The sequence below is a fragment of the Uloborus diversus genome, chromosome 7 (genome assembly GCF_026930045.1).
Source record: "Uloborus diversus isolate 005 chromosome 7, Udiv.v.3.1, whole genome shotgun sequence".
Taxonomy (NCBI): domain Eukaryota; kingdom Metazoa; phylum Arthropoda; class Arachnida; order Araneae; family Uloboridae; genus Uloborus; species Uloborus diversus.
This window is the reverse complement of record NC_072737.1, coordinates 63,212,484-63,235,800: the sequence shown is the minus strand read 5'-3', so window position 1 is coordinate 63,235,800 and position 23,317 is coordinate 63,212,484. Positions and strand designations below refer to the sequence as shown.

Here is a 23,317-nt window from a genome sequence, read left to right as displayed (position 1 = left end):
CGGGATTTCAATGGTTTTTATCCACTTCCTGAAAAAATCAAGCATCTTTGTCAAAAGGTTTTCTAAATTATTTTCAAGTTGCGCGAATGCAGACTTTTCACTGTTGTGAAAAATACTTTTAGCTCCTAGTTCAAAAGATTAACTGATTAAGGTCCCAAAGGGAACGAATAAGTCCATTTACCATATAGATTTGCAAAAATTACAGGCGATTAAAATTCTTGATACTTACTTGCAATTCTGTCTTAGCTTTGGCCATGTGCGCAATACTGCTTTTGGAGCTTCCTTGATAAATCAGGAAGTTGCCAAGTTACTATATTATGCCTTCCTAAGTTTACTCAAATATTCCAGACAGGCGACTGGCTTTAAACGGGAAGATTTCTGAATTTTTCAGAAAGCTTCCAGGATTATTTCAGGAAGGTTACTGAATTTTAGCGGTATACGCTCCTGGTTTTAGCGAGATATGTTTCTAACAGAAATTGAGCAAATCAGCTGCCCATTATTTTCCAGGAACGTTTCTGAATCGTTTTTACAGAGTAGAATCCCAGCTAAAAATAATCTTCAGAAAATCTGCAGAAAACAAAAATTTTTTGAAGTATTTTTCAAGATTTCTGCAGATTTTTAGAAGACAAGCAAAATCTGCATTTTGTCTTTAAAATAATCTGCAGAAAATCCACACAAAAAAGTTTTCTTTTTAGTTTTCTCTTAATATTCTGCAGATTTTTTGAAGGTAAAAAAAATCTGCAAATTTTCTTCAATTAGATCTACAGAAAATCTACACAAAAAATTCTCTTACAGTTTTCTCTAAATAATTCGCACGTTTATAGATATTTTATGGTCATCAAAAAGAAATCTGTATTTCAATTTAAATTATTTTTTAAAGTTTTATTACAGCAAAAAAGTTTTCACACTTTAATTTTTTTTATATTTTTTTCAGTTTTTAGAAAATTAAACACATTTTTTTGTTTTTCTAATTAAAATCAGTAATAAATAACTTAAACTTTTCCCCCAAGAACTTTGATTTATATTTTGATAACTTAAATTGAAATTTAAAAGCATTTCAACACGTTTGAAACATTTACCAAATAAAAAATGTCTGTTTATTGTATTATATAAATAATATGACATGAAAATCAATTTTAATATAAGTGCATGATTCAAATCAAATAAAAGTGAAATTACAATACATCATTTTTTTTTTTTTTGAAAACAAAACGATATTGAATAACGCAAGTTATTACATGGTTTGAAAGGGCTTTCAAAAATGTCAATTTCAAGAAGGATACGGATTGGAACAGAGTCAAATTTGACTCACTTGGAGAAAAATCAGGAAATTGAAATTGAATAAGAACAAATATGACTTGAAATAATGTTCTCGAGCGGCGCGCCGTTCGAGTACAAACGCACCGAACGCCAAGCCTCTTATCGTCCACGGAGGCCTCGGTCCGTCCCGCAATATTCGGGTGCCACAAAGCTACGAGAGTAGATGACCCCTCGACCAGGTGACGCGTATTGTTTTTTTGCTCCGCCACGGAAACAAATAATTATGGAAATTTCAAGTTTCATCATTGGAAACCCATGAAAAAATATTGGATTCATGCCTCGGTTCACAAAAAGGTAAGACACTTTAAAATTCAACAATTATTATTTGATTAAATTAACTTTTATTTAATAAGTGTACAGTATATTAGGGTTAGTTTGAAATGATATGCCTAATCGGAGGTTTTTAATTTTTGAAATTTTTACTTTTTCACCGATTGACTTAAAATTTTGAGCGAACATTTACGTTGTCAATATCTATTAATAAAAAAATTGTGTTACGATGTCTCAATAATAACCAGCCTAATTAACTTAATTACTTTCCACCACGTGGTCGATTTGGAGGAATTTTTCGGAATTTTTAATTTTTATAAATAGTTCTATTTATTATTTCGTCTTGAAACTTTATACTAATTTTACAATCATAGCGATGTATTTTTGTGACAAATTTGGTTTAATTATTTCAATTTGCATAAACTCCAATTTAATAAAATTTAAATTTTCATTTTGGAGGAGTAGTTCAAGTTTTAATTATATGTTTTATTAAACAAACATGAAACACCACTCTGCAGTGAATTTACTCATTTTTATTAAAGAAATGTCGAAACTTAAAATTAAAAATGTTTTCGGATTTTTATTGCATTAATTTCATTTGTTATTAATTGTTATCTACTATTTTTAATTTGCTGGGTACATTTTTTTGCAGTTTATCTACAGATTTTCTGCAGAATATTTAAGTATATTTGAAACATGCTTTCTTCACAAAATCTGCAGAAAAGATCTGCAGAAAATTTGAGCATATTTGGAACACGCTTTCTTCAAAAAATCTACAGATAAAATATGCAGATTTTCTTTAGAAACCATGTTCCAAATATGCTTAAATTTTCTGCAGATATTTTTTAGCTGGGATAGACTACTTTTGCAACTACATTGTTAAAATATTACTAGATAGGTGTCGATAAACTCAGAGTAGATATTTCACCTTTTTACTTTGCCCCACTATTTTACTTTGCTCCATGCTCCCCTTCATAAACCAAAACGTGGTCTGAAATTCCGCCTAATCTGCTAAATTCACTAAAAGAGGAAAAAAAAAGTATTGAAGCTGACTTCCGTGAGCTTTCTTGATATTTAAACGTATTTATCATTCAAAATAAACTTCAGCATCGGCTAATAAAAGGGGTCATTACAGCTTAACACCCGGACTGCCAGTATTCTGTTATACCTAGAACGGCAAGAAGAACTTTACACTGACCGTGCTTTAAAAGAAGCTGTAAATCTTGTATAAGCACATGTATAACCAAGAAAAACACTTTATGCTAGTTCTGATCTGAAGTATGACTTGACCAGTTTAACTTGAAACATTTAACTAAATCAAATAGAAAATAAATTTTAAACATCTTTCACGTATGCCGAGTTCAAATCCAGCAGTAGAAACGTGACTTACTCCGTGGGAAAATAAGAAAAAAAAATTCTAAAGTTCTGAGTAGGCGAATATTTCTCTGAAAATATATGACTGAAGGTCACACACTTAAAATCACACACTTCTTGTTATTCGCATGGAATGTTCCAATAAAAATAAAAATAAAAATAAATAAAGAAAGGAAAAGTAGCCAATGGTCATTGACCGTTGTTGGCCGTTCTAAGAATATTCGTAATTTGCACATAAACTAAACGGTTTATTCCCAGTTTCGCCAACTTCTTAAAATGTCCCCTTCCCTTAAATATATCAAAAGCAAGGTCGGGTACAAGGGAGGGGCGATGGGGGTGATCGCCCCTCCCTTGAGGGACCCTAACCGGTAATTTTCTGAGTTAAAGTCCTAAAATCCAAGTGTAGGCCCTGTTTTCATGACGTTAAGAAAAGGAATTGGGTTCGATTCTTTCTTCCGGGGGGGGGGGAACTTTTAGAAATTGCAATTTCAAAAAGGCAATTGTAAACTCTTTGGCGATGTTAGGAGAAGTTTCGAAGCTTTCCCCCGTACATTTTCCAAAATGTAAGTCTTAAAGTCGCGATTGTAGACATTTATAGTATTCAATGTTAAGGAAAAGAATGGGTTTAGTGACTATGGTCTGGTAATTTTTCGAAACTGAAGTTACAAAATGCGCAATTTAGAAGATCTTCGATGATTAAGGGGAGAGGGGTTCGAATCATTCTCTTGGAAATATCACAAAATTGAAGTTTTTAAAATGTAACATTGGATTACATCTTTCAACGAAAAGGGAAAAAAAAAAAAAAAAATAGGGATCTCCTCTTTATTTTAGTTGTTTTAGATGAAATACTGTATCACTCCCCCTCCCCTCCCGTCAAGCGTATGTATAAAAAAAACACGTAGTAAGAGGTCAACTGAAACACAACACTCAACCTTGATAACTTTCTGAATCTGTCCTTGATCAAAAGGTATGGTTTAAACTAAAAACCAGGGGAGGGGATTTCGTGTCCGCGAAACAGGGGGGAAACCGAAACAGGATAAACAAATGTTTTTTTTTTTTTGGAATATGTTTGTCAACATATGACGAAGCCTAAACATATCAAACAGATTAGATAAAACTTTGACAAAAATCAACGAATTTTAAATTATTTTTCGGTCTAAATGACTGGTCCTACCGTTCTAAGGTTAAATATAAGTAAAACGTAATGGGACCTTGAGATATTTTAAAAGATGATTGCGTGGCTTCATTGACTAGAAAATAAATTATTCATTGTAGTCAATTATGAAACAATGTTCAATACTCCAACAGCAAAATCGAACGTTTCCCTTTATTTTTGAATATATTCACACATTACAGAGATCGCGATAACGCGTCACAAGCGTATTTCACTTCTCTCAAATGCTAATTACGCCATACATGTTTAGGTGCGAGTATTTTCACGCAAAAAATTTGTTTTTATGCATTTTTTTTTTTTTTTGTTTCTACAGTTTTGACATTAAAAATTGGATTGTGCGATAATAGGATGCTCTTTTTCTTATTATTATTGGCATTATCGTAATTTCGGGTCTTATAATCACTCTGTCGTATTTGCCACACATACGATAATTGACTGAATTCTATTTGCCGCACCGTATACGCCGCAATCAAATATATAGCACTTAATATTCCTTTATTCCACAATTACCTTTTATATTTATGAAATCAGATAACGTTGCAACATAGCTGTAGCCAGCAATTTATTTTTTAACTTTTAAAAACCGAAAGCCGGAGCTTGTCCGTCCAAAAATGCGAAAATATTTTGTATTACGTGCCGGAGTTTTTGTACTCTCGTCTCTCTCTCTCTCTCTTTCTCTATCCTTCTCTCTATGAATGAATTGTATCCTACCAACACCAAAATGTTATTAGATAATTCTCATTTGACCAACAAGCCGATGAGGAAAAAAGTAAGACAAAAGTTCAGTTTTTCCCACTCTATGAAATGCGAAAATGAAGGAATAAACGATTGTTTTTAATAAATGCTAGATTTTTTTTTCATCCAAGTTTCGGATATGCTCCAATTAAGTTTTTTAAATTAAACAAGTTTTCATAAAATTTAAATAATCGAATTCTTTTTTGACTAAGTTCAAGAGACTTAGAGACAAGACAAAAACTTCAAGAGAACGAGTATTTGCGAAAATATGTTCTAAAATTTTGCATTTTACACCTTTTTATTCTCTATCGGGTTAATTTAGTTCAAATTATTGTATATTTCTAACAAAATGTGATTGTAATGTACTAAAACCGTATTTTATCGAAAAAATACCATCTATTTATAAAACATTCTCATGAAAAACCAAATTTTTTGGTGACTTGTCTTTTGTGTACTTTTTTTTACTTGAGTTATTGTCATTATTTTTAAAGATGATTAATGTTTCATTATCCTTTTGATTGTTTTCGCGTTTCGGTTATTTGTTTATTCATTTGTAGACAATTAATCTTTTCTCCTTTTTTTTCCGCAAGCGACAAATCTTTTTGCATCTATTTTGTTTTCTTTTACAGCGATAAATCTTATCGCATCTTATTGATTCCTGTTAATGTTTTTTTTTTTCTTTTTTTGATCAAAAAAAAAGTTTTGGAATCGATAATTGATTTGAATTCGGATTATCTGTTTATGTTTTTATCACGTTACTGTACTATACTTTAGAGTTTAGTAGATTAGACAGGGTAATATTGAATGACTGTTAATCATATCTAACTGTAAAAATTCTTGCATGAAAGACATTTAAATTATGCATATTTTATTTACGTATTTAACACTACAATTGCGCACACTTCCTACTCTATAGCTTATTTTTATTTTTTTTATTTTTTATTTTTATTTATTTATTTATTTATTTATTTTTGATAATTGTTACATTGAAATACTTAATTCATCATTGTTCTTTCTTGATGCCTATTATTATGAATAATAAATATGAAAAAAATGGAGGAACATTTCTGAAAAATTAGTTAAGAAACATTTTATTTGTCAGAAACTAATTCATTTTTTAAAATTAATTTCCTTATTTTCCCTTATGCTTCAATTGAAAAACTATCTATACTTCAATGCAATTGTTGTGTAACTAAAATCGATATGTTCTGTATAGTAACAAAGGTTTAAGATAAACGTCATGCGTTTTGAGTTTACATATATTGAGATACATTTTGAGTTTAGAAAATTTTCCTGCATGTCGAAAAATTCAACTTTTAATAAAAGAAATAAAAACTAAAATAAAAATTATAAAGAACGCAATTACTTTTTTTTGCGTCATTTAAATGTTATAAATACATAAACAAAAGAGGACACAGGCCGGCTTATTAATAGCAAAAACAACATTAATAAAACACAAAATTTGTTAATTTCATTGCGTGCAGGAGTTTATGGGGAAAAGGTACAACTGCTATAGAATAATACTCTTTCATTGAGAAGTTCAAACCTTTTTGTGTTGAAAAGATGCTCCTTATGAAACCAAAGCAGAAACCTGCACTCGTTAGAAAATTCTGTGCTCCATTCAGATTTTTAAAAAAATATTTTATATTATTTTTTTTATTTCTTAGTTTCACAGTGGTTTTCCTAGTCATCGAGATAGCGATGAAAGCGTCAAATGAAAAATTTCCCTTGCTAGTTGATTGAAACTTTAATTTCATCTTCAAATTCGATATTAAAGAGCTAAGCTTTTGAAACAAAATTTGTGTTCCTTTTTTTTTTTTTTGGTCATATGAATGTGACTCTTCTTGGAAGATTTCACTCCACTTTATTGTATGTTTCTTCTTTTCGGCTAACATGAGCGACGCTTGTTTTAGATTTCTCAATTTTCTTATATTCTAAAACCAATAATTTAAAAAATACGTTTTAAGGGCATACAAGGTATGCATTTTCCGAAAATAAAAAAAATGCTGATCATATTAACTCAATAATTGTTGGTTTTGTGTAATAAAGAAGATTGCTCATTGCACTTACTTCGATCTCTGCTAGGCGTAGGTAATTTATACTGTGATTTTGATTAGCTCTATTAGCCACATGATACTTTTTTTGCATATATACTCTAAAACAATTACAAAACCTAGATTTTTGTCCAAAAATTCGTCAACGAAAATTCATGTCATGAGTTTTAGTCACACAAGGAAATCACCTGCGAGCAATTCTTGATTACGAAACCATTAATTTGTCAAGCAAATTTAGGTTTCTCAGTTTTTTAATTTATCTATTTATTTTGCTTTTACTATAAAACGATCAATGTACTCCGTTTAATTAATTCACTTGCAAAAGAAAATCATACATAACTCATTTTCTTTCTTTGGATCATGAAAATTAAGAGTGCTTGCCAAAAGAGTACGTGAAATTTATTTTACATATTGCATCTGATCTTTTGCTAGGATAAAGTCACCGCAGCTATTAGCTTGAGTTAAAAAGTTGTACATCTAGATTCTTGATTAACTGACTTATTTCGTTCCCTGATTGGGAGAAAAAAGACCACAGAAGATAGTTAAAGATGCAAAGACCATTTATACAACGGATTTAAACTGAATTTTGTGTTTTGAAAAAAAGGAATGATTAAGCAAACCGGAACTTAATACATCTAATGAACTTGACAAGGCAATACATCTTTCAAACTTTTCTTCAGATCATTAATTCATGCAGATAAAAGTGGTTAGATAAAATATTGCTAATCCTGTAACTTAATGATAAGAAACGTTTCTTTAAGAAACTAAATACTGATTTGAGACAGTTAATCTTAAAGCGTGATTTTGGTGCGTAAAAAAAAGTCCATTCTCTTGTTGAAAACTAGTTTCGCTAGAGGACATGAGCAGAAAATTCAAGAGTGGGGAGCGTGATGCTGTCATGTATATGTGGATTTAAAACTTTCGTTTGTTGAAGAAGATAAGAAACACGTTTTGAATCTGGAGCTGGATGAACAACCGCACCTAGGAATAATCTTTGTGTACTTGTAATTTATATACACACACACACACACAGATATATATATATATATATATATATATATATATATATATATATATATATATATATATATATATATATATATATATATATATATATATATATATCCGATTATCCGGCATGCCGGAAAGTTCGAGTTTTATTTTACAGCAGAACAAAAACAAATATCCTCATTCAGTTCCAATCGTGCATTGCCTATAATATGTGCTTGTTATTTATGGAAGGGCATTATTAACGGATTTTAGAAAATGCCAATAAAGTTATCAATTCAGAAGCAATCATTGTTTCTGCGATTTGTTCTTTTTTTTTAAATAAATTAATTTAGGTTTCTTTTAGAGAGGTGAGTTTAATTTTTATTTATTGAATAGTTCTGGTAAATTCTTTAGCACTGGTTTCGGGGCGGTAACTTTCTATTTAAATATTTGCTTAGTTTTAATTTAATTTTTAATACATTATTCATAATTTAATAATATTTTTCTTGTTAAAGTAACAAATGACATTGTTAGTGAATATTTTTGCAAAATTAAACTGTTTATTAATACTAATAAGATATGTGCGGAACTTATATTATTGTTTAAGCTAAACATATATTTTTTTATAGTATTAATTGCTTTTCCTAACCTCGACTTTTCCGGTATGCCGGATAATGCGGGGAAATACGATATATATATATATATATATTATTATTATTATTATTATTAGGTTTGCATCTAAATTTACTGCGTTTGTTAAATTCTAAAACCTACTGAAATTCGCTTCAAAGTGTCTTCCCTACATTTTAAATTTTTTTTAAACTAAATTGAAACATTTTTTGTGACAGCTTGAAAAAGGGAATTGACACAAAAATCAAATTAACTGTTGTAATCACTAGTACTCTTAGGTTTATTCACCGTTTCTTTTAGCGTTTTAAAATTAATTTGAAGGAGTTGAAAAGTTACTTTTTCTTTTACAAGTAGCTAGTCCAGGATCCAGAAGTGGATCACAGGTTTTTCTACCCTCATAAATCATAAATTCACTGTAGTCAGCCTTAAACTGCTTTTTCGAACTTAACTTACCAATACATATTATCAAATTATCATGGCATGGAGAGAGTTTCATTGTTGATGACGTAAGCGTTACTCGATCATTCGCAATTATATATATGAAGTTTCCTGACTGAGCATTCATATAAAGTATTGCTGATTACATCTTTGTAAGTGACAAAGCTCTAGCCAGTAGTCGTGCAGAAAGAAGGATAACTGATTTATGTTCCAAAGGTATTATGAACTTAGTTTGATGGTATCTTACAAATTGCTCTTGACTGAGCATTCATATAAGTTATTGCTAATTATGTATCTGGAAATAACATAGCGTTATTTAGTACAGTGGAACTCGCTTATGACGTCATTCACGTGTAAGGTGTTTGTTGATTTAACGAGAACCCGGATTCAGCAAAAAAAATCAGGAAGATTTGGTTGGTCTATGGGAGCAAGTATGATTCTCTTTAAACGAGCAAACCTTGCTTAATGCAAGCAATATTTTTGTGATTCATAAAATTTCTATTGTCTTTCGGCTCTGTTTATCCTTTTATAGAAATATTCCTTTATTTTTATGAAGTCAAGCGAAAGCTAGTAATGAGTCATGCATTCTGAAAACAAGTAATCACGGTCCCTTTTTTTTTTTTTTTTTTCATATTTTTTGTAGAGTAGAAAAGCATTTGAATAATAAGTATTTGTTGACGCCAATATGTTATCCCTTCCGAGAAACACTGTAGAGTAAATTCAAGAAAGTACAGATGAAAGAAATAATGAAAGCGACGACGATAGCGACAAATGTGACGAAACTAAACCACCTTCATATCAACTGTACTAAAAAACTTTAACCTTTCTTCGAAGTCAAGTGCCGACTTTTTTCGGATGCACAAGAAAGATACAACGAGACAATAAGACAGTTCAACGCAAATTAACCAGAAATAATAAAAATCATCATAATATGGAAGTATGTATGAATTTTCATGATTTTTTCATGCATGATTTTTTTGAGTACTCGGTTATAACAACCAAATTGCGCAGTTCCTTCGCGCTCTATATAATCGAGTTTGACTGTATTTACCAATAAAAAAAATAAAAGTCATGAGATACGTGTAAGCTGTTTGTTAATTAATATATAGACTCGTAGCCAAAAGCATCGAGTTTAAGATACGTACTTCAGGAAGGTTGGTTCCGAATATTGCGCAGTCCCCTCGTACTCGATATAAGCGAGTTAGACTGTATTTGCCTGTAAGAAAAAAATAAAACTCATGAGATATATGTAAGCCGATTGTTAATTAATATGTAGACTCGTAGCCAAAAGCATTGAGTTTAAGACACGTACTTCAGGAAGGCATGGCGCGAGCGAGATTAAATATCTCGGGATAAGTTTTCTTTTTTGCGATTTCAACTTAAGCATAGTTCATTCATCATACCTTGTCCAAACTGGGGAGGAACCGTGCCTCCACAAGAGGATGCTTTTAGAGCTACTCATGTCGAGAGCTTTATGATACTTCTTGAAAAGTGGACTCTAAGTGTCCCAGAAGACAATGGTCACGTGCAAAGTTGGTGCCACGAGAGTCGCAAAGATTTTTCTGAAACGAAACCTCGGCGGTGAGGTCAGAATAAAGAACACTGTAGATGTCTTCGTAATTGCTCGTTAATGTTTCTTTTGTACGGATATGTTTTCACTCTGTTTTATTTTGTAATTACTTTGAATAATGCTTCTAGAAAAAGTTTTTTTTAAAGAAATGTACCTATTTTTTTATTGTGCACAAGTAAAATTTAAAACTAAATACCAAATTTGGTTGAAAAGACACTATTTAAATGTATTGTAAACTGAACTGAAGCTAAGCGAATGCAACGTGATAAAAAGTGTTGCACTTACTTAAGTCTTAATTGATGATTTGACGCTGCACAACAAAACTGTTTTTAAATTCCAATTTATATATTTTTTTAATCTATTTTGTTTGCATTTTAGAATCAGTATAGAATATTCCATACTTGTGTAGAACTATTTGTATTCGTGTGTAGAGCCAACATATTGTAGAATTAGTTTAATTATGAAAAAGCTAATAACTACATTTTAATAAATTTTAAGTATTATTGTGCCCGGTATTTCATTAGTTTTAGATAGAATAAAGTAATTAGTTCACAAGGAAACTGCGGGATGGTGTCAATACATTTTTTAGTTCGCGAATGAATTCCAATCTAATTATCCCATCTTACTAAACTATTACGTTGATATATATGTATAGATATATTATTTATCATTATACAAAGCACGGTAAATTACAATTGAAGTTTTTGAAAGGGAAATATACAAGTGGTAATCTCCCTTCATTTTTTATAAAAATAGAGATTAATTATACTAACAAAATATGTGATACTTATTGTGTCGATAAAAGTGTTTTGTTCAAAAGTTTCACCTGATAAAATTAAATTTTCATAAAATGCTTTGTTAAACACATTTGTAATGATTAATTGCAACGTAACATTTGCTTAGACTTTCTAATGCGTTTATTTTCATATGAATAATGTAGATTGAAATTTCATTGAAAATAGCTGAAAGCTGAAAAATATAATTAAAACATGATCAATAGCATGAAATGTACGTTACATGCTTGGAGTAATTCAATTTTAAATGTATTGAGGAAGAAATGTTCTTTCAATGTCAAGAAGAATTCTCGCGAGTTTCTCTTTAGTCAATCGTATGAAAATGTTAATATAATAAACAGTACTTTAAAGTATACAGTAAATAATGTATAACATGTTGAAATTGAACATATCTCTGCTACAAACAAGACAATATACCATGATCCTGGAAAGATATTTAGAGCTTTAAGATAATTTCATTAAGATATGCTTAAACTTTCTAATACGACTATTTTAGTATGACTAATTAGATTTATATTTCATTGAAACTATATGAAAGGTGTAATATAAACTTGTTCAAAAGCAAAAAAAATATATGTTGCATGTTTGCAGTAATTCAGTTGTAACTGTCACGGTATAAAACAATTGAGGCAGTGAGAAGCAAATGGATGTAAGTGGCAAAATTAAAAATTTGGAGATAACCAGTACAAATGGTAGGTGAACCTCTCCTCTGTCTTGGGGCAAAAGATGGTACTAATTGCGCCTGGTAGATGCTGCTGTACCTCATGATTTAGAAAAAAAAATTCAATGAAAGCCTTTATAGGACGTTATTTTTATAGCCGTTTTACTCAAAACTTGAAAATGTCCACTTACATCCCTTTGCTTCTTACTGCCTCAATTAACGTTGCATGTTAAGAAGAAGTCCTGCGATTTTCTCTTTAGTCAACCGTATGAAAATACTCAGTACAACTTGTTGAATTTGTAGACATCGCTACTGCAACAAAATAATGGGTGATTCTCTAAAAACCTGACATTTTCCAATCATAAAGGGCCAATATAAAAATGCTTTAAAAAATCTGAAAAAAAAAAACTTTTTGTTAGGAACTAATTAAGAGAAAAATAGTGGGAAATCACATTCACAATGCTACGCTCTCAAGAGATGGATCGAATTTTCGCCCACCAGGAGATTGACAAGCAGCACCAGGAGAGGGACAAAATGTGTTTCATCAGAGATCATCAAACATTTAATCCATATACAGTGGCTCCCAAAACTGTTCGTACACCTTCGACTTTCAATGAAATAGGACTCTATTTATTGGTTAGAATTAATATTTCGTAATAGGTATTTAATTATGAGATCTACGATCAATTTTCAACAAAACTACCTAAAATTTTTTTGAAAAAAAAGTGCCGCAAATTTTATCTCACAAAAGTCTTCGTACACTTTAAAAAATGTCTATATGTTATTGAATAATCTAACTTTTTATTAAGTTATTATTTAATAGAATGCCATGCAGTATCAACAACACCTTTTAAACGTTTGGGAATAGATTTCATTTTTTTTTTCTTTCTTTTTTTGTGTAATTTCTGAGTAAGTGTTCAACCACACTCCGAGAGTCTTACTGTTTCTAGCTCTATTTTCGTTTCAAAGTCGTATTTTCGTAATCTAGCCTCCAGATATCTCTATATGTGTTACATTATGTTCAAATCTGGAGATTGAAGGGGCATTTTCTAAACTTTAGGACAATTTTTGATGCACTAGACGCAAACATTGAAAACCGTGTGCTTCTTATCGTTGGCTTGATAAAAAACAGAGTTGTTTCCGATAACTAAATTTTTGGCTAAGAGTTTAAAATTGGTTTTTAAAATATTTAAATGAACAGCATGATTCATTATTTCATCAAAAAATTCCAAACTACCAAGTCCTGGTGCTGATATGCACCCTCACACAAGAACACCTTCACTGTCCTGATTAACTGCTCCAACTAAGTTCTTAAGATTAAATTCCTAATTTTTTCTTCTATTTGCAATTATACAAGAATTTAACCAAAAATGTTGAATTCATTTCTATCTGTAAGTAAGACGTAATTCCAAAACGTTTTGAGCTTATTCATCATTGATTTTGAGACGAAAAGCGAAAGCTTTCTGTTTTTCTCACGGCCAAGAAAATTTCGGCGGGTAGAGGCTCCATTTAATCCAGCTAATCAGAGAACTTGGCGAACAATTTTAGGTGAAAATTAAGTGTAAAAATGTTCATTCAACTCTGTAGAAACTTTTACAGCAATCAAATGCGTATTTTTCATAAATTTTTAACTGTAAATCTTCGATCACGTTTTGTCAACTTCGCCGGTTGACCTTTTCTTACCTTGTTTTCGGTCCGATTATTTTCTTTAAAGCTTTTTATCAAGCACTTTACTATAGAATGGAATAAATTAACTAATTTAGAGACATTCCTAACCAATTTACCGCTAATGTCAGGAAAAAATTCAAAATTCGAATGGTGTTTGTGGTTTTTTACGAATACCAGCCATTTTAAAGTAATAAGCACAATATTAAGGAATAAATAAACAAAACATTAAAGCCAAATGACTTTTAAGGGTCAACACAATGCAAAAATAATAAAAAACGACATATAAATTTTTATCATGAATTTATTCGAAAATATTTGAGTGTACGGAGACTTTTGTGGCATATTATTTCTCTGTCTCTTAGTTTTTTGACCGTTTTCAATAAGAAGATCCGTCAATATTTTGAAAAAACTGCAGGGTTTTATATAGAACGACATAGGAATGATGTGAACAAATATTGGACTTCATATTCGAATTCAGTTTTGCGTTATTTCGGTTTTTACTAAAAAATTTCAAAGTGTACGAACACTTTTGGGAGCCACTGTACATAAAACAAAAGATACGTGTGTGTGTGTATATATATATATATATATATATATATATATATATATATATATATATATATATATATATATATATATATATATATATATATATATATATATATATATTCCCTATACAAATCCACTGTTTTCGTCGGATCTGGACAAAATTTGGCAGGAAGATACTTGGGCAACCGAGAAGAACGTAGGGGGGTTTTCAAACTTCAAAAAAGATCCGAACCGTTCGATTTTTTTATTTTAAAGGCCGAAAATGGCATTAAACGGCTCTTTCTACCCGAAATAACTATTCGATTTCTTTAAATCAGGTCCCATTCGAAAGCCCACGAAAAATACTCATACTGTTTACTCAATTTCTACGAATTCCAAAAACAAAAAAAAAAGCTGTAAAATCACCGGGAAAAAATTAAAAGGCACTTTTAAGCCTAATGGAGCTCTATTTTCATATCCAAAAATTATCGTTTGCGCAATCTCATTTTAAATTAACTTTCAGAAGGTTGCCAAATTTGTTTATTCGGCTGTGACTAAATAAAATTTTGTTTTTGTTTTGAGGTAAAAATTTCCCCTTTTGATTACTATTCGGCGATTTATCTTCTTTCTTTCTTTTTTTTTTAAAGATTTTAGTTGTATTTATTGGAGGGTTGCGTTTAGTTTATTCGGGAATTTTTCATTAGACGTTTTCTTTCTTTGAGAATGATTATTTTGACGGGTACTTTTACACATTTTTTCCCCTCTAATTGAAGCCCGATTTTCTGAAGCGCTTGCGGACAATTATTTTAACAAATAAAAAAAATATTTTTTTTAATTAAAAAAAACGTTTTTTTTCAATTGCTGTACTAAAATAACAATTTTCACTTTTTGCTCTACTGTTCTTTTTTTCTAATATCCTCTAATTCAGAAAAGTATTTACTTAATTCTAGAAAGTTGTTCTCTAATTTATCTAAGTCCAAATTTAAAGTAACTTCACTTACCTATTCGATTAGCATTTAAATTTAAAAAATATATAATTTAAAACCATAAGATATTTAAATTAAGTTGCCTTTTCAAATGACCTTCAACTTTGAAACTTTTTGTGCTTTTTTGTAACTGAAAGTCATGAACAACAATGGTGACAAAAAAAAAATCAAAAAATAGAAAAAAAAAGTTATGAATGAATAATTGCGTCGCCTACCAATTGTGTCATAAAGAACTGTAATTTATTTCGTTAAAGAGAACATTTATCACAGTAACAAAATGAAAAACCTTTGCATTCAAGGTCAAAATTTTTAAACATTATCTTTGATTAACGATATGACCATGAAATAAGGAAATAGGAAGATGATTATTATACAGGTAAATGAAGACAAATAGATTGCCCATACCACAACAGAAATGAAAAATTGCATTTTTTTACACATTGAATCTTGATGCAGTAGTCTTCTCCGAAGAAATTGAATTATCTTTTGCTAGCAAAAAATGACATTGATTAACACAACTCAAAAAAGATTGCTCAAGTATATAAAAACCAAAATTCTCCGAGTATTCATTATAATTCTTTGTTTGACATTAAAATATTTAAATCAGACTTTAGTTTTGCGATAGACATTGAACAATTAAGAGGTATAAGTGTTATTTCGTGAAAAAATTTCAAGTATGTCCCTGTCTGCTAAATGTTTCATTTGAAAATCCACATGTTTGAAAACTTCCTACGGAAAAAAAAAGTTCGATTTTTTCCTATGTTTTTTTTTTTTTTGATAGGCAAAAGTTTTTTCTTTCTTTTTGCATTTTTTCCCTTAGAGCACTATAAATAAATTATGATCTTTGACATGCGAAATAGAAAGATGGTTTTTTACCGCGTAAATGAAGATAAATTGATTGTCTCTTCATCAATACAAGTGAAAAATTATTATTTTTTACACATTGAACTTAGATGTAGTATTCTCCTAAAGGGCTGAATTGCCTTTTGCTGTCAAAAACTGACATTTATTCATACACCTCAAAAAAGATTGTTTTAATACAAAAAACTAGAATTCTCTGAGTGATCATTATAACTTTTTGTTTAACATGAAAATATTAAAATCAGACTTTAGTTTTGCTAAACTTTAATAGTTGAAATATTGTTTAGAGATAATTTGAAATACAAATGCCTGTACTGCAAAATATTTTACTCAAAAATCCATACTTAAAAGCTTTCTAAGAGAAAAAAAAAATGTTCGCCTTTCATTTTTTATTGGCATTTTTTTTCTTGCATTTTTATCACGTTGACTTAAAGAATAAATTATGATCTTCGATTAGCGCAATAGAAAGATGAATATTTTACGGTAAATGAAGATAAATTGATTGCCAATTCTGCAACAGAAATAAAAAATTAAATTTTTTCAAACATTGAATCTTGATGTTAAATTCTTCGAAAATGAAGAACTGCCTTTTGCTGTCAAAAAATGGCACTGATTTGCGCAACTCAAAAAATTGTTTTAATCTTAAAAAAAAAAAAAAAAAAAAAAAAAAAAAAAACCGGAATTCTCTAAGTGCTTATAATTCATTGTTTGAAAAGAAAATATACAAATCAGACTTTAATTTTGCTGAAGAGATTGGTTGAACCATCATTCAAAGTAAAAAATACAAATTTGATAATGCACGGCAAATTGTGTCATTTTAAGACCCCCATGCTTAAAAACCTCCCAAGAAAAAATGTTTCGACTTTTTGGAGAATTTTTCCATGGTAGGTCTTTTTTTTTCGAAATCCAATGCTACAGTTGTGAAGGAGAACGACACGATGGACGCTATCTGCCAAAATATTAATTTTTTCATTGCAGAAATAACTCGAATACAGTTGAAATTTTTTTCAAACCTGCTTTTTTTTTTTTTTTTTTTTGGGAGTCTTTCCAAATCCTAAGGTAGGTGAGTTCACACAAACATCTGATATTTCCTAACTACTGCGATGCCTAATTGGATTTTTTTATCACGTCAAACATTATGAATAAATTATGGCCAAGAAATGGGGAAATAGGAAGATGACTATTATGCGGGTAAATGAAGATAAATTGATTGCCAATTTCGCAAGAGTAGTGAAAAGTTATTGTTTTTCACACATTGAATTTTGATGTAGAAGACTTTTGAAAGGAAATTAAATCATAACTATTTGTAAAAAAACGGTATTGATTTACACAACAGAAAAAACCTTCTTTTTACAGGAAAAAAAACAATCCCCAAGTACTCATTATAACTAAGTCAAACTTAAAATTTTAGCAGTGCGAAAGATATTGAACTCTCTAAGCCATACACTATTAATTAGATTATATAAATGGGTGAAGGATATACTTTGAGAACATATTTTTTTTTTCTATTTCTTTCTTTCTCTCTCTCTCTCTCTTTTTTTTAGTAGCTCTTGCTGAGTATTAGTGTCATAAAAAAGTTGAAAACTGACTCTAATTAAGGGAAATATTTGTTAAAAACTTATTATTACGTTCTAAACAACCATCTCTACCTTATGTTTTATCCTTTATTCTCGAATTCGGTACGGTTACAAAGGCAATTTTAAAATACCACTTACAAGGATTTCTCCAACGCTTTGCTTCATTTGCGTTCGCCTTATAGGCATTTTTTAGTTTAACATAACTCATAATTTTCAAACTTGGTTATTTTTCATTGTTTACATAACTGTAAGAAGCGCAAAACTTTAAGTTTAGACTAATTTTCTTTTGAAGTTCTTAATCGCTCTTTCTACACGAAATATTTATTGCAGTGTTTCGAGCTTGGTATAGCTGGAAAGCCCGTAAAAATATCCTTTAAGACATTTTCCCCGTATACGTACGGATACTCGAAAGGCTTCAACTGTATCCAAAAAGAGGCAGAAACAATTATGAGTAAATTATCTTTTAATCCTTTGAAGAAGATATTTTGAATAAATCAATTGATGAATAATATTAGGTATTGTCATTTCTTGCATTTATGTTCAGAAACAAAGTTCTTACATTCGTTTTTATTATTAAAGTTTTATAGGTAACTACGGGCATTTCAAGTATTCCTCTTTTGATTATTTTTCGCTACTGTTTTGTATTGTAAGTAGATATAAAATTGAATGTTCCCAGATGTAAAATAAACAAATGTATAAGCGTAGAAACAAAAATATTGGAATCATAAAAATTCATACTCAAATCTTCTGCTATCATTATGGTCGAATTTCGAACCCTGGGCCAACACTTGTTTAGAAAAAAAGTTACAATTTTTAAATATTAGTTGCGTCATTTTTAAATCCACATGCTCAGCAATTTCCATATATATATATATATATATATATATATATATATATATATATATATATATATATATATATATATATATATATATATATATATATATATATATATATATATATATATTTGGAAATTGCTGAACATGTGGATTTAAAAAAGACGCAACTAATATTTAAAAAATTGTAACTTTTTATATATATTATATATATTGTATTACTTTTTTTTATTTTATATATTGTATATATATATTGATTCTCCGTTGATCTTTCGTTTCTAAGCCAAGTTATTTTTAACGATTACATTTTCCACCGTGTTAAACATAATAGACACATATTTGTTAGTTTGTTTATGTTGATTTACTCTTACGTTAACGCAACAAGAAATGGTTTTTATTTTCTCACGTGAAATATTTTATGTGCTTTTAGTAACTGCATGGGTATCAAAAAATATTTTTAATAATCACAATTAATTTTTTCCCAGATTTTAAAACTAATTTAAAAGTGCGACATACGGCTAAAACTACGAAATAAAGAACATAAAATGATGGTTAGGCTATGAAAAAAGGCTGTATAGAAGATTTATTGTAACAGAAAAAAAAACATTTTCATTTCTCGAAATAACCTGCAAGAATTCCTTGCTTAGTTCTTTTCCATTTAGTAACCAACCCACCGTGGTGCGGCTTTTGTCAATATGATGTATTTATAGCTGATCTTTGTGCAGACAATGTCTTTTATTACCTTTATGTTTAGCTTTTTTTACAAAAAGTGAATGTAAAGCTTATATAATGGGTATTTTTAGCCTTCTACTTGGACATAAAACAAGCCACAAAATATGAAAAGTGTTGTCAATTGTCTACATCAGAGATTCTAAACCTTTTTTAGACTTGTGGCCCCCTGATGAGCACCAAACTCTTTCATGGTAACATTACTATGCTGGAAAAACATCTATGTAAACTCCCTATTGTAAGTTTCGAATCTAAAACGCGTTTCTTCAAATGTGTCTCGAAAGCTCATTTCCGTGGAAACTGCCGTATACCTGCCCAGCCCACGGCACAGTAACTCAAACCTTGTTTTATATTAGTTGGCGCACATACTGAAAAATTTGTAGTTCAGAAAAATATTTTAAAATGTTGATTAGGTAAGGGTAGGGCAGCATTAGAAATGCCCCACCTTGGGACACCATAAATTTCAGTTTTAACTTTGTAAATAGAAATCAGTTTTTTTATGACATCATAGATGACAACAGTAATTTGGAATTTCTCGCATTAACAGATAGGCACTAATCTAATTTTCTCTGTTTTCAGAGTTACAAATAGGTGGTTTCATTGTTGAAATTTGCAAGTATGAAATGGATTAATTTAAATCAGAGCATGTGGAAATTAAAACATGCCCTTTCATAATAATTTAAAGGTTAAAAAATGTATTGTACTGCTAAGCATAACTTTTAAAAAGTTGATATATACAGTCAATTCGCGATAACTCGAATCTAAAGGAAACGACAAAAAACTTCGATTTATCAGAAGTTCGACTTACCGCTAGTTTTGGTTTTTGACATTTAAGTATTAAAACCATTAAATATTTTAATTAATATGTAGATATAACAGACAAAATTACAGAACTTAAAAATTTTTAATCCTAATATGCACAGTTTAATCCAGTTTAATCAAAAATAATGAGAGAGAAAAAATTAAAAGCATGGTTTTGATTTCGATACTGCTGGAACCACTTGAATAGAGGTGATTCTATTATGCTTCAGGAAAGGTGCACATCTTCATTCCCTTCAAATTCGGATTCATGGATCCTACCGCTTTAGAAGTTATATTTTTCTTCTAATATCTATGACAGAGTACTTGCTTTAATAGTAAAGAAAACTCACTCTGTCTCTCAGAAACTTTTCAGTAAACAATCGAACTCAAGAATGAAGGAGAACGCATATTAACTTAGGTCAGCCTTTGAATAAAGGTACAACTAGTTGCCTGGACAACTTGAGAGCTTAAAAGCAAATTCATAGTTCAGTAACATGTCAAAGTGTAAACAGTACAGTACAGCAAAAGAAAGCAAGCTAACTCATTTCAGCACATGTAACTCCTTTATCGTACATTAGTTTAACAGGTGCTCTTCTTGTATTAGAGGTCTACTGTGCAGGAATTGCAAGTGAAGGTGAATTAATTTTTCTCTTATAATCACTTGCTTCTTTCTTTTTTTTTTTTCTTTCGTTCTTTCGAAATAAATTTCGAGGTAAAAGAATTTAACTTCGAAATATTGAGAATATATAGCATGGAATTAAAGGCAAAGAGGTCGGGACTTGATAAAACTTCGAATTATCGACTTCGATTTATCACAAATTCACTGTAATAACACTGTGTGTCCCAATCTGATGCAGATTGGGACACACAGTGGTGGGGCAAGTTGGAACGTTGTGTCACCAGTGTACGGTACAAAAAGAACCCATTTCATTGCAATTAATTAATTTGATGATGGGTTTATATGAAGTAAAATGGAGAAAAAGGCTTCTGCTCTTGAAACAGCAGCAGAAAATGTTCTTAGTAATAAGATTTCAATTAGAGAGACTGCTAAAAATATGGATGAAGTCATTGAGTAAAAGAACTCTTAAGACGATATATATAAGTAAATTTAGAATCAATTCGGAACCTAATGAAATGTATTAGGCTGTAAGTTTGAAATAAAGATTTCTTAATCAATTAGGATTAGTATTTCTTTTTCGATTAATTTTTTGGCTGGTGTCCCAAGGTACCTCACATAGTGGGGCAGATTGGGATGTTGTAATGACTTTTTAATTTTAATTATAAAAATTTAATTCAATGAAATAATGGAGCAAAATAAAATTTAATTGAAGTAAAAACTCAGCTAGTTTTGTTGAAAATTGATTTGAAAGTTTAATTTTTAAAAATTATTATTTAAAAAGTGTTCCAAGGATTCTCCACCTTCCCCTACTATAACAAGTTGTAAATATTACTTTGTTTGTAAAATGTAACTTTATTCGAAATTTTCAGAACAAAAGAAAGACTAATAATACGATGGACAAAAATTTATATCCGAGATGGATTTTTTTTACTTTTGTCATAAAAAAACTTGTCACCATCGTACATTTTTAAGTCCCCCGGGATTTATCTGATCATATATGTATATCATCTATAGATATTTTTTATGTATTTTCTTCATATATTTTTTTCTTTTTTTGCAGGATCCCAGATTCAACAAGGAGATAGATGCTCGAACCGGTTATCGTACCGTAAGTGTTATGTGCCAACCAATTCTCAATTTCCAAGGCGACGTGATCGGAGTAGCGCAATGCATTAACAAAGTCACAGGTGATCATCAGTTTACTGAACAAGATCAGGAGGTAAAATAATTTTCAAAGTTTAGTTTCCAAAGTATAATGAAATATAATAGGAAAAAATTGACTTTTAATTTTTTCCTCAGTTCTGTATTTCAAAACATTATAGCAGTTTAGAAACTGCTTTCTCTTTCCGCTTTGCTTTATTTGTTAAAAGGTGCAATTATTCATTCATATCTTGGTCTCGTATTTAGTGTGTATGTGTGTGCTATAGAAATGTAAATGTAGTTTTTGCTTTGTGAGACATTTTATTTTTTAAATTATTTATTTATGGTGTTTGTTTAAAATATTGCACATTACAAAGCAAAATCTAACTTCAATGGCAACTGAAATGAAAGTAGAAACATTCGTGAAACAAAACCAGTTATAACTTTAAATTGCTAAGACTTTTTGACATAAATTCATACGTAGGCACATTGAAAATATTTAAGTCGCCAAAGAAATCGTTAAAAAAATTGCAAAATTTAAGAAGATAAATATTATCAAGATGATTAAATTTAATAAAAATATTTCAAAAACGTAAATGACTTTTAAGAGTCTTATTTGGCACAGCATTTCCATAAGCAGCGATTTCAGTTCTATCAATCAATTTATTAAGGTCTTTGTGGAAAAGAAGAAGACGCAAAAGTTCTTGGGGGATTAAGAACCTATTTCAGAGAAACGTGGGTATTAGATCTGTGAGACAGGTAGTAAATAATTTTAGATTAAATCTGTTTTTTTTTTTTTTTTAAACCTTTATATATTAGATTTTGTTCATTGTGTGCGTGCGTTGCATAAAAATATTTTAAGCAATGAAGATGTGCAAAACGACGACCTGCTAAACAAAACATAAATTTCCGTCACTTCTTTGCATCATGTGAGTTACATAATACAGTATAGTACGCTTTCCGTCGTTAGTAAGAGGATGAAAGACAAAAAAGTAAAATTATTTTAAAGTATTTAAATAATTTAATATAAAAAAGTATATTAAAATTATAGTAAAATACATAAGTTAAATTAAAATTATTATGAAAAAATAAAAATTACATAAATATGAGTAAGAATATTTTAAAGAAACGTAGTTATTAGATCTGTGATACAGGTAGTAAATAAATTTAGATTTAATCTGTTCTTTTACTTTACAAGTCAGATCTTGTACATGTGTGAATGCGTGGTAAAAAATATTTTAAGTGATAAAGATGTGTAAAAGGACGACCTGCCAAACAAAACAAATTTCCGTCACTTTATTACACAATGGAAGTTTAATAATAGTGTACCGTACGCTTCCTGTCCTTACTAAGATTATGACAGGCAAAAATTAAAATTAAATTAAATTATTAAATATTTAATATAAAATTATTTTAAATTATATATTTTAAACTAGAATTACTATGAAAATGGAAATCACATAAATATGAGTAAGAATATTTCAAAGAAACGTAGTTATTAGATCTTTGATACAAGTAGTAAATGTATTTAGATCTAATCTTTTTTTTTTTTTTTTACTTAA

The 23,317-nt window shown here is 29.7% G+C and overlaps 1 protein-coding gene across 1 annotated transcript in view; it reads left to right on the top strand.

Annotated features, from left to right (window-relative positions):
* The window catches only part of LOC129226709 (cGMP-specific 3',5'-cyclic phosphodiesterase-like), a 398,030-nt gene extending 376,187 nt beyond the window's left edge, over window positions 1-21,843 (top strand). Inside the window, exon 4 of the mRNA XM_054861338.1 lies at window positions 21,676-21,843. Coding sequence (XP_054717313.1) covers window positions 21,676-21,843 — 168 coding nt within the window. The remainder of the gene's footprint in view (window positions 1-21,675) is intronic.
* The last annotated feature ends 1,474 nt before the right edge of the window (window positions 21,844-23,317 follow it).